At 47.5% G+C, this 12915-nt stretch overlaps 1 protein-coding gene across 1 annotated transcript in view; it reads left to right on the top strand.

Annotated features, from left to right (window-relative positions):
- Positions 1-2597: 2597 nt before the first annotated feature.
- The window catches only part of LOC135367073 (solute carrier organic anion transporter family member 4A1-like), a 30739-nt gene continuing 20421 nt past the window's right edge, over positions 2598-12915 (top strand). Inside the window, exon 1 of the mRNA XM_064600177.1 lies at positions 2598-3066. Within this exon, the coding sequence (XP_064456247.1) occupies positions 2784-3066 (283 nt within the window). The 5' untranslated portion in view covers positions 2598-2783. The remainder of the gene's footprint in view (positions 3067-12915) is intronic.

Raw genomic sequence — 12915 nt, 5'->3', positions numbered from 1 at the left:
CATTTCCCCAGGGCGTCAGTCGTGACGTTCCCCACATACGTGAGGCCGACAACGGCAAGCCCTTTCACCATCACCACCACCACCACCACCACCACCATTTGAAGCAATTAATGTATAACATGATCATACCGAGACAGGATGGCGTCGAGTACAGGACGTTGGCAACAGTGTAGCCGGGCGACGACCTCAGCTCAGCAGGGACGAACAGATGTTTCCTGTAAATAAATTCTATGAGATCACGGTCTTCACACAAGTCGCACACTGTAAGTTTACTCCGTCAATTTCATGTTAAAGTCTTACTGCACGCCATCCTGCACGTAGGTTGTATTGTACGCTGTTTTGCCGTTCACAATGGGTTCTATACGGTGTGTCACGTAACATTTGACGTTGGGTCCCAGTGCCGCATCAGTTTTGTAATTCCGGTACAACTGGTACAACGGGCCGTAGTAATCACACTGTAAATGCAGCAGTGCGTATGTAGTCGTTGCACTGGCGTACAAAACAAAGGGTACATTGGCGCACAGAATAAGAAAGCATAAATCTAGTAAGGAACAAAGCTTACGCTTGCAAAGTCTTGATACTGACCAAGGTCTGGTCTATTCTCCTGCATCTGTGCCTCAATGGTCCAGAAGAAACAGGCGCACGCTACATAGATGACCGCGAAGACCATCATGAAACGATATAATGCGCACACGAAGGTAGACTGACACTAGTTATACTGGTCGTGCGCACGAAGCATTCCATCTGTGCAGTGCACCTGAACTGGATGTCAATGCTCCCTCACGCCATTGCAGTTCCGGAACCTCTAGGTACGCTGCAGTTCCGGCCTAGTTCCGGCGGAGCAGACACATGTTTTTCGTGCATTGCTCCTGCATGTGCCAAACTGGAGCAGATAGAGCCTACCAAACTGACAACAGATGGAAAGATGCTGACGTATTCGGAATAACGGTCAGAGTGAATCGTTCGGGTTCACAAATGAACATTCCCCTTCGATACCGAGCGCTTTGGAGAGATTGGAACTAACCGCGTCGATAGCGCACTCCCTTGTACTCCCAGGAACGCGCACATATAGGTGTTACATTCAGGAGACATCGCCTCGCTCTATTTATACACGAGGACCCCGTCCGATACACCCAGCGTCCACGCTGACATCCTTCGTTCCTGTAATGTCTCCTACAAATCATGACAATGTTACGAGACAAATAAAGAAAAGCAATTGGGCTTGCTTCTCTGTTGTTAGTCTACCAATGAGAACTACGTCGATCCGTACCTGCACCCCCTACTGTTGTTCAGGGGCTGGTGCTTCGACGTCCAGCTCCACTTTTCGTTCATCCTAGTCTTGCATCGAAACAACAACAAGTACAAAAAGCCAGGCCCATGCGAACTCAAACTGAATCGCATTCGTTTCCAGAAGCGATCGAAGTGAGCAACGCCCTCAATGGGCAAAGCTGTCTGGCAAAGCAGACCTGTGCAGCTGGACCATGGTCATAAAACGTGAACGATACCAATGCATCCTGTGCGTTCACAACTACTGGAGAACGGATGAATAACTGTGCTAAGACTTTAATTCCAAGACTTTGTAAATCTACTCCAGGTTATTTTCTTTAAAAAGAAGGCCACATCCGGAAACCCATCTATGAAAACCTGCTACCTGTGCTTAGATATTTAATAAACAAATTTTAAAGATGACCGCGGCTTCCGCGCCCCGCAGATGCTCCGGCGGCGTGCCATCACTAGTGAGAGCGCAGTGCTCCGAGGACGACATGCAACGTCCAGACGCCCCGTAACTGCGCACGCACGGCAGCGACATTCCTTTTTTCATGGTCGCGCTCTCATTGGTTCTTAGGGAGTGACGTCTTCTCGTTTTTCCAGAGAGGGAATTCCGGCATACTCTCACCATCAGGCGTCTGCTCTTGTGATCTATTGGGCCGTATAACAGTGAAACTACGCCATTATTTCGCGTGGGAGCTTCGATACCGTGTTCAGTGGTCCAGGAGGAATGAAATGACACAACAGTTTGGAAATAGACTGGAACGGATGGAACCGTCCCTTTCATGCTGCGGACGAAGTGGAAGGATGTAAATCGTTATAGAGTTTACTTGATGTTCTCCCGCTGGTACTATATTATTAGCAGCTCCACTATATCGTAAGAAATTTTGCATTACATTTTGATGATATGCATGTGCTTTGTCTGAGACTCACAATACAACTTACCATGGAAACATAGCTGTATACGTTACACTATTGTTTGAGGACGCTGATTTACACACATCAAGAACGAATCAGTTGTGCCAGGGTAATCGTTCAGTTGCATCCCAGATCAGTGGCGTTGGCAGATGAGGGGGGGGTTCATACCCCCTCCCCGAAATGGTACCTTCGGTAGTGAATCTGGAAGATAGAAACGAGTGTGAAATCCTCTTCCCCCATATAAAGTCTCCACAGGACCCCTCTCGAAATATTTGTCTGGCCCCATATGCATTATGCACATGCCAAGGAAGCTTTAGCAGGTGGAGGCTCATCTTTTGCGAGGAAGAAGAAACGCACGAGCTTCGCTTCGAATGAAGCCCACAGTCCCATATAATGAGAGTGGGTCATAGGCAAGGTGGCACTACATTGTGACTCGGAGCCGCCATGCGCCCAGCTAAGGCAGTTGCAGGCGTCTTTAGATTTGTCATCGGAGTTGACCTGTAGGAGTTGACTTTTCCCGGAGTATAGCACGAATGTGGAGCTAGAGAGAGAGAGTTCAGGCGGCGGTAGAGTAACGGACGGGACGGACTCTTTCAATGAAATCACTCACAGGGAGAAAGCGCATTCCAAAGCAGAAGCTCTTTAAAAACATGGTTGTTTTAGTGTGTGTTCCAATTACAGGACCGCAGGTGGACCCCGACACGGAATGCGGCTTCTTCTGCGTGCGTTCTGCTTTCCTGGACCGGATCCGCACCGTCCAATGGGCCCAATTCTTCTTATGCTGCATTTCGTTTCTGCGGAATTTCTCTGTGGGCGGAATCATGTTCGTCGTACTTCCCTCTCTCGAGCGACGGTATCAGCTGACTGGGTCCGAGACTGGTGAGACGCACCTTCCGGTTTTGTCCACGAGGCGTATAAGCATAACAAGCACGTAACTTTCACGGAGCCGCATCACCAGTTTCTAGATTCCTATCTGGTGTCTGTTGGACGCAACCACGGACCTATGGACTTCACAGAAATTCCCAATCATCACTGTGGCCAAAGCTTTCCCCTGGTCCCTGAAATCTACTCTCCAGCATTGCAGATAGTCGCGAAACTTCGCATGAACCATCGTGCGTCTAGTCCGAAAAGGCGCAATAGTTATGGCAATGCATCTATTCCGAAAAAGGAGACAAAAATTGTAAGTTTACACCTTTTTTCGTTAGAGTGCACGGGCCCGCGTGAGACAGCAGTTTCCCCAACTCACTGTCTTGATGCTGCCACTCTTATCTGGAGGAAGTAGGCAAGGATCATGCGCAATGACTCTCCGGATAGCTGTTACCATGGGCCCGGCCCTCAGGGTGTAGTACGATAACAGCTCAAAGTACGATAACAGTCAGGACTTTCATCTGTCTATTAACTGGCTTTTTATGCTGCGTTCTTTGTTACTTTGCTGCATATTTCCATTGACGGATTTTGAGTTTCCCCAGCGTATCGTCTCTGTTCTGGAAGGTCTTGATGAGGAGGGAGGAGTCTCTAACCTTGACCACGGATAACAGCCAGGACTTTCATCTATCTATTAACTGGCTTTTATGCTGCGTTATTTGTTACTTTGCTGCACATTGCCATTGAAGGATTTGGAGTCTCTCCAGCGTATCGTCTCTGTTCTGGAAGGTCTTGATGAGTGGCTAGGATGAGGAGGGAGGAGTCCTTCACGTCCATCAAGGATAACAGCTAGGACAATCGTCCAAGGGAAGAATGGAACATTTACATTAAAGTGGACTACTGACAGCGTCAGGACACTAGTGAGATGGTATTCAGCTTGTACAGTAGTAGTGACTGAAGCGTTCGTAAAGACAGCCAGCCAGCCAGCAACCAAGAAAAGTGTACATGTTTTTTTTTTTTATGTTGCGTTACTTGTTACTTTGCTGGGACTGCTTGCTGCCACTGACGGCTTTTGAGTGTTTTCAGCGTGTCATCCCTGTTCCTGAGAGTTTGCATGAGTTGCAAGGATGAGGAGGGATAAGTCTCTCACCTCCATCAAGGGTTAACAGTCAGGACTTCCATCCAAGGGGAGAACGAAACGTTTACAGCCAACTACTACTGATACTACTGACTGTGCTACGGCACTGGTGTGATGGTATATGTCGGTGTAACCTGTTGACCTCCTAGGAAGCTAGGAGCTAGTACTTTTCAAGCTTCCATTTTAAAATACCGGCTCGAAGAGGAGTTTTCGTCGCGGAAGCAATGGACATTGAGGTTCGACTCTTCGCCATTCCATGGCCAGACTCACAACATGGTGCCGACGCAAGAGGAGCCACGGCATGCGCTAGCATCGTGCGCATACCCGCCTGTGCGGTATATGTAGTCTTAGTCAGGTCAATGTTGAGCAACTTCGATGTACACGCTTGTGATTAACCAAAATGAGCGGCTAGTGACTACAGAGCGACCAATCCTGTGCGCCATATAAATCCCTGCCAACGTGCCGCATCTGTTTATGATGCAAATGGGCCCTGTTGACGTATACATTTATTCTTTATTTTTGCACTTAAAAAGCGCCACTCGGAATAGTTGTAAGGTACAAGTGGGATCGTTAACTTGTAAAAATCAATTACGGTCATGTATCATAACGAGGGTCTTTGTGTTGGCCCGTGATGTTGGCTACTCGCATCTGAGCTCATTGGAGCGGTAGTCAGAGATATGGTCAAAAGCGTTTATCATCTTTATCATGTGTCCTAATCACGAGACAGGTCTCGCAATCAAGATATATTGCAACACCAGTCGCAGGCTCTGTAATGAAAGTCAATAGAGGATATCAGGAGACTTTCGCAAAGAAACTGAGTGACGACATCTGATATTTTGGGACGAATGTATGGAGTCCCGAGAGCCTTTTTACATACGTCATTGCGCAATTGGACAGCGCCACTTTCCATGGGAACACTCCGTTCCAAACGAATAAGGTGTAGCATGAACATGCCTAACCAGGGTGACGTCAGGTGCAAGGCATATATTGGTTACAGACTTACAGTGTAGCCGGGGGATGACCTCTCTCCAGTATTGTGAATAACAGATTTCATGGGGACATTTTCCAGAAGATTACAAGGTTTGAAAAAGATATCTTATCACGCAATTGGTCTCCACCCGCCTCCATGGCGCGACTCCATTTGAAGCAATTAATGTATAATGTGATCACAGCAAGACAGGGTGGCGTGAAGTGCTGTCTGTCTGTTAAAGTGACTTAAAGGGTCTCACTGGACGCCGTCGTGTATAAAGGTCGAATTATGCGCCGTTCTGCCGTCTACCACCGGTTTCATTATCAGTGGCACATAACATTTCACGTTGATTCTCAGCCTCTGATCAGGTGCGAAATTTCGGTATACGTTGTACCACCCGTCGTAGTCATCGCCGCACTGCAAAAGCAGCAATATTCGTGTAAGGTTGCACTAGCGCATAAATCAGGATGCATAAACCTAGTAAAAAAATAAGTTCTACACTTGCTAAGTCTATTCTCTCAGTCAGGTCTATCCTCCAGTACCTGCTTCTCAGTGGTCCAGGAGAAACATTCGGACGCTGCGTAGAAGAGGGCGAAGGTCATCGTTGCCACCATCAAATGATGCTACGCGAGAATGTATGCTTATATTTATGTGTTCAGGGAGTAGGCTATCTGTGCGGTCCACCTGAATTCCATGTCAGTGCTCTCTTATCGCGTTGCTGTTCCGAATGCTCCAAATACGTTTGTTGTTATGCCGGAGCAAATAGACGCAGCAGAGGCGAAACACATGTTCGTCCTTGCTCGTGCGTTGCCCCTATGCCAGCCTAAAACGGGTGGCAAGGTGTTCGCATATTTTGCCATAATCGCCAGAGAGAATCATTCGAGACGAGAAAGAATTGTCTAGTGTGGCGGGATGAGAACCAACCTCGTGAACAACGCAGCCTGTTTCGCTCCAAGAAAGTGAGGAGATATTGCTTCGCAATGTTTGTGCAAGGGGTCTTAGTCCGCCGCTTCCTAGGCAGGTACACCGCAGTGTCCACGTTGACATCCTTCATGGCTGGGTTCTTGAATGTCCCCGACAAACCACGACAGTTTCACGACAGAAGCATTTACGTAAGTCTGACGTTTAGTCGATCGTCGTTCAGCGTGTACCGCCTCTCTCTGCACCTGCACTCCCGACGGCTGTTCAGCGGCGGATGGTTCAGCGTAGCTCTGGCCTTCGTATACCGGGGCGTTACATCGAGACCCAGAACCAGGACGAACCGCCGCAAACCAGTAATATTGGGGGAGGGTCATACAACGTGGTTGGTCACACAATTTCGGCGTACCGTAAACATATAGCTTGGCGATCACGTGGTGTCATGTCACCCTACAAGCCACGGACGGACCTACACGATGGACGGCCCTTGTAAACATATCGCTCTAAAAGGAGTGACAGGTCTCACTACAGACCGGCCGCTCCTGCATAAAATAACAGACAAGACACACATGGACCAGAGGGCCGGCGGACGTTTACCTTCTACTTTATTTTTGCCCTTAAAAAACGTCCCCGAGAGCCTGAATAACGCATTGCAAATCTTTCAAAGACCGCATTCGTTCGGATCGTAGTACGTGTACTTCTCAGGGCCACACTTCGAGTCGTAGGCGTATGCGCAGCCACGGTCCACGTTACATGGATCGGTGACGAAAAAATGGCATCCATAACCTGCAAAGATCGATTGTCCTGTATTAGAACAAGGGCTTCTGTGGTCGCCTGTGATATTGGCTATACTCGCATCTCGGCTTATCCGAGCGCCTCTAAGGGCTATCATCGATGTATCTATGGCCACCTACCATCTCTGTCCGCTGTCCTGACCAGTGAACATTTTCCGCAGTCAAAATATATTGCAATATTAGTGACGGGAGCTGCAAGAACAATAAAGAAGATAAAGTTGCTTTGGCAATGAAACTCAGTGGCAAAGCGCGGTCTGTCTAGACATGTGCAGAGTCATGAAGGAACGTTTGACACATATCTTATCACTCAATTGGTTACCACCCGCCTCTATGGGGAGACTCCATTTGAAGCAATTAATGTATAACATGATCATACCAAGACCAGGTGGCGTCGAGTACAGGACGTTGGCAACAGTGTAGCCGATCGTCGACCTCAGTTCAGCAGGGACGACCAGATGTTTCCTGTAAATGAATTCTATGAGATCACGGTCTTCACACAAGTCGCACACTGTAAATTTTCTCCGTCAATTTCATGTTAAAGTCTTACAGCACGCCATCCTGCACGTAGGTTCTATTGAACGCTGTTTTGCCGTTCACAATGGGTTCTACTTGGCGTGTCGAGTAACATTTGACGTTGGGTCCCAGTTCCGGATCAGTTTTGTAATTCCGGTACAACTGGTACAACGGGCCGTAGTAATCAGGGCACTGTAAATGCAGCAGTGCGTATGTAGTCGTTGCACTGGCGTACAAAACAAAGGGTACATTGGCGCACAGAATAAGAACGCATAAACCTAGTAAGGAACAAAACTTACGCTTGCAAAGTTTTGATACTGACCAAGGTCTGGTCTATTCTCCAGCATCTGTGCCTCAATGGTCCAGAAGAAACAGGCGCACACTACATAGATGACCGCGAAGACCATCATGAAACGATGTAATGCGCACACGAAGGTAGACTGACACTAGTTATACTGATCGTGGACAGGAAGCAGCCCATCTGGGCAGTGCACCTGAACTGGATGTCAATGCTCCCTCACGCCATTGCAGTTCCGGAACCTCTAGGTACGCCCGCAATTCCGGCGGAGCAGACACATGTTTTTCGTGCATTGCTTCTGCATGTGCCAAACTGGAGCAGATAGAGCCTACCAAATTGACAACAGATGGAAAGATGCTGACGTATTCGCAATAACGGTCAGAGAGAATCCTTCGGGTTCACAAATGAACATTCCCCTTCGATACCGAGCGCTTTGGAGAGATTGGAACTAACCGCGTCAATAGCGCACTCCCCTGTGCTCCCAGGAACGCGCACATATAGGTGTTACATTCAGGAGACATCGCCTCGCTCTATTTATACAAGAGGACCCCGTCCGATACACCCACCGTCCACGCTGACATCCTTCGTTCCTGTAATGTCTCCTACAAATCATGACAACGTTACGAGACAAATAAAGAAAAGCAATTGGGCTTGCTTCTCTGTTGTTCGTCTACCAATGAGAACTTCGTCGATCCGTACCTGCACCCCCTAACGTTGTTCAGGGGCTGGTGCTTCAACGTCCAGCTCCGCTTTTCGTTCAACCTCGTCTTGCATCGAAACAAGAACAAGTACCAAATTACAGACCCATGTGAACTGAATCGCATTCGTTCCCAGAACTGACTGAAGACAGTAACGCCGTCAGGGGAGCAAAGCTGTCTGACAAGGCAGACCTGTGCACCTGGATCATGGTCATCAAACCTGATGGAAACCAATGTATCCTGTGCGTTCACAACTGGTGGAGAAGGGATGAAGAACTGCTAAGACTTTAATCCTAAGACATTGTAAATCGACTCCACGTTATTTTATTTAAAAAGACGGTAACATCCGTAAGCCCATCTATAAAAAGCTGCTATCGTTAGAAAAGTGCTTAGATATTAAATAAACGAATTTTAAAGATGAGCGCGGCTGTCGCGCCCGCAGATGCTCCGGCGGCGTGACGTCACTAGTCAGAGCGCGGCGCTCCAATGACGAAAGACAACGTCCAGACGCCCCGTAACTGCGCACGCACGGCAGCGACATTCCTTTTCTCGAGGTCGCGCTCTCATTGGTTCTTAGGGAGTGACGTCTTCTGGTTTTTACACCAGACCAGCGCGGCTTCCGCGACCACACATGTTCCTGTGGCGTGAATTCAATTGAATTCAACTCAAATCAATTTCAATTAATTCAATTTATTTCTATTCAATGCAATGCATTGCAACTGAATTCAATTGAATTGAATACAAGCAAGGACCCTCGTCTAGTTATTAGCTGGCTTTTGATGCTGCGTTATTTGTTACTTTGCTGCGTATTGCCATTGACGGCTTTTGCGTTTCTCCAGAGTATCGTCCCTCTTCTAGAGAGTCTGGATGAGTGGCGTGGACGAGGAGGGAGGAGTATGTCACCTCCACCACGGATAACAGGAAGGACTCTCCTCTAACTATTAACTGGCTTTTTATGCTGCATTTGTTACTTTGTTACATATTGCCATTGACGGCTTTTGAGTTTCTCCGACGTATCATCTCTGTTCTGGAAGGTGTGGAGGAGTGGCCAGGGTGAGTAGGGAAGAGTGTCTAACCTTCACCACGGATAGCAGCAATGACCCTCATCTAGCTATTAATAGGCTTTTTTATGCTGCGTTATTTGTTACTTTGCTTCATATTGCCATTGGCGGCTTTTGAGTTTGTCCAGCGTATCGTTTCTGTTCTGGAAGGCCTTGATGAGTGGCTAGGACGAGGAGGGAGGAGTCTCTCACCTTCGCCACGAATAACAGCCAGGACTCTCATCTAGGTATTAACTGGCTTTTTATGCTGCGTTATTTGTTACGTTATTGCATATTGCCATTGACGGCTTTTCAGTTTCTCCAGAGTATCGTTTCTGTTCTGAAGGCCTTGATGAGTGACCAGGATGAGGAGGGAGGAGTCTCTCACCTTCGCCACGGATAACAGCCAGGACTCTCATCTAGGTATTAACTGGCTTTTTATGCTGCGTTATTTGTTACTTTGCTGCATATTGCCATTGAGGACTTTTGAGTTTCTCCAGAGTATCGTCTCTGTTCTGAAGGCCTTGATGAGTGACCAGGATGAGGAGGGAGGAGTCTCTCACCTTCGCCACGAATAACAGCCAGGACTCTCATCTAGGTATTAACTGGCTTTTTATGCTGCGTTATTTGTTACTTTGCTGCATATTGCCATTGAGGGCTTTTGAGTTTCTCCAGAGTATCGTCTCTGTTCTCGAAGGTCTTGATGAGTGGCCAGGATGAGGAGGGAGGAGTCTCTCACCTTCGCCACGGATAGCAGCCAGGACTCTCATCTAGGTATTAACTGGCTTTTTATGCTGCGTTATTTGTTACTTTGCTGCATATTGCCATTGAGGGCTTTTGAGTTTCTCCAGAGTATCGTCTCTGTTCTCGAAGGTCTTGATGAGTGGTCAGGATGAGGAGGGAGGAGTCTCTCACCTTCGCCACGAATAACAGCAAGGACTCTCATCTAGGTATTAACTGGCTTTTTATGCTGCGTTATTTGTCACTTTGCTGCATATTGCCATTGAGGGCTTTTGAGTTTCTCCAGAGTATCGTCTCTGCTCTCGAAGGTCTTGATGAGTGGTCAGGATGAGGAGGGAGGAGTCTCTCACCTTCGCCACGAATAACAGCAAGGACTCTCATCTAGGTATTAACTGGCTTTTTATGCTGCGTTATTTGTTACTTTGCTGCATATTGCCATTGAGGGCTTTTGAGTTTCTCCAGAGTATCGTCTCTGTTCTCGAAGGTCTTGATGAGTGGCCAGGATGAGGAGGGAGGAGTCTCTCACCTTCGCCACGGATAACAGCAAGGACTCTCATCTTGGTATTAACTGGCTTTTTATGCTGCGTTATTTGTTACTTTGCTGCATATTGCCATTGAGGGCTTTTGAGTTTCTCCAGAGTATCGTCTCTCTTCTCGAAGGTCTTGATGAGTGGTCAGGATGAGGAGGGAGGAGTCTCTCACCTTCGCCACGAATAACAGCCAGGACTCTCATCTAGGTATTAACTGGCTTTTTATGCTGCGTTATTTGTTACTTTGCTGCATATTGCTATTGAGGGCTTTTGAGTTTCTCCAGAGTATCGTCTCTCTTCTCGAAGGTCTTGATGAGTGGTCAGGATGAGGAGGGAGGAGTCTCTCACCTTCGCCACGAATAACAGCCAGGACTCTCATCTAGGTATTAACTGGCTTTTTATGCTGCGTTATTTGTTACTTTGCTGCATATTGCCATTGAGGGCTTTTGAGTTTCTCCAGAGTATCGTCTCTCTTCTCGAAGGTCTTGATGAGTGGTCAGGATGAGGAGGGAGGAGTCTCTCACCTTCGCCACGAATAACAGCCAGGACTCTCATCTAGGTATTAACTGGCTTTTTATGCTGCGTTATTTGTTACTTTGCTGCATATTGCTATTGAGGGCTTTTGAGTTTCTCCAGAGTATCGTCTCTGTTCTCGAAGGTCTTGATGAGTGGTCAGGATGAGGAGGGAGGAGTCTCTCACATCCGCCACGAATAACAGCAAGGACTCTCGTCAAGTATTAACTGGGTTTTTATACTGCTTTATTTGTTATTTTGCTACGGGACTGGTGTGATGGTATATATCGGAGTAACCTGTTGACGTCCTAGAAGGCCAGCTACCCACGATTAAGTAGAATGAGGTTAAGTTGCTTTTATGTTGGAGCTTGCTGTTTTCCAGTTGCCGTGACCACTACATCTATCTTCCAGGAACATAATGTACTTTTCCAGCTTCCATTTTAAAATACCGGCTCGAGGAGGAGTTTTCGTCGACGAAGCAATGGACATTGCGGTTCGACCCTTCGGCATTCCATGGTCAGACTCACAACATGGTGCCGATGCAAGATGAGCCACGGCATGCGCTAGCATCGTGCGCATACCTGCCTGTGCGGTATATGTAGTCAGGTCAATGTTGAGCAACTTCGATGTACACGTTCGTAATTAACAAAAATGAGAGGCGAGTGACTACAGAGCGACCAATCCTGTGCGCCATATAAACCACTGCCAACGTGCCGCATCAGTTTATGATGCAAATAGGGCCGATTGAGGATACATTTACTTTATTTTTGCACTTAAAAAGCGCCACTTGGAATCGCTGTAACGTATGGGTCGCGCAACGAGGGTTGCAACGTGTTGCAACCAGAGTCTTTGTGGTGGCCTGTGATGTTGACTACTTGCATCTGGGCTCATTGGAGCGGTAGTCGGAGATATGGTCAAAAGCGTTTACCATCTTTATCATGTGTCCTAATCACAAGACAGGTCTCGCAATCAAGATATATTGCAACGTCAGTCGCAGGCTCTGTAATGAAAGTCAATAGAGGAGAACAGAAGACTTTCGCAAAGAAACTGAGTGACGACATCTGATATTTTGGGACGCGTGTATGGAGTCCCGAGGGCCTTTTTACATACGTCATTGCGCAATTGGACAACGCCACTTTCCATGGGAACACTCCGTTGCAAACGAATAAGGTGTAGCATGAACATCCCTAAGCAGGGTGACGTCAGGTACAAGGCATTGGTTACAGACTTACAGTGTAGCCGGGCGCTGACCTCAGTTCACTATTGTGAATAATAGATTTCCTTGGGACATTTTCCAGAAGATTATAAGGTCTGAAAAGCAAGTGCTGTCTGCGTGTTAAAGTTGCCTCACTGGACGCCATCGTGCATAAAGGTCGAATTATGCGCCGTTCTGCCATCTAACAAGGGTTTGGCTCTCCATGACACGTAAGGACTCCAGGCTCTGATCGGATTCAAAATTTCGGCATACGTTGTGCTACGGGTCGTAGTCACCATTGCACTGCAAATGCAGCAACATTCGTGTAAGGTTGCTTTGGCGCATAAATCAGGATGCGTCAACCTAGTAAAAAAAAAAAAAAAAGAAGGCTTACACTTATGCTAAGTCCTGGTACTGAGCAAGGTCAGGGTCTATTCCCCAGCACCTGCGCCTCAGTGGTCCAGGAGAAGCATGCGGACGCTGCGTAGAAGAGCGCGAAGATGATCGTTGCCATCA

The sequence above is a fragment of the Ornithodoros turicata genome, chromosome 8 (genome assembly GCF_037126465.1).
Source record: "Ornithodoros turicata isolate Travis chromosome 8, ASM3712646v1, whole genome shotgun sequence".
Taxonomy (NCBI): domain Eukaryota; kingdom Metazoa; phylum Arthropoda; class Arachnida; order Ixodida; family Argasidae; genus Ornithodoros; species Ornithodoros turicata.
This window is presented reverse-complemented; position numbering and strand designations above follow the sequence as displayed.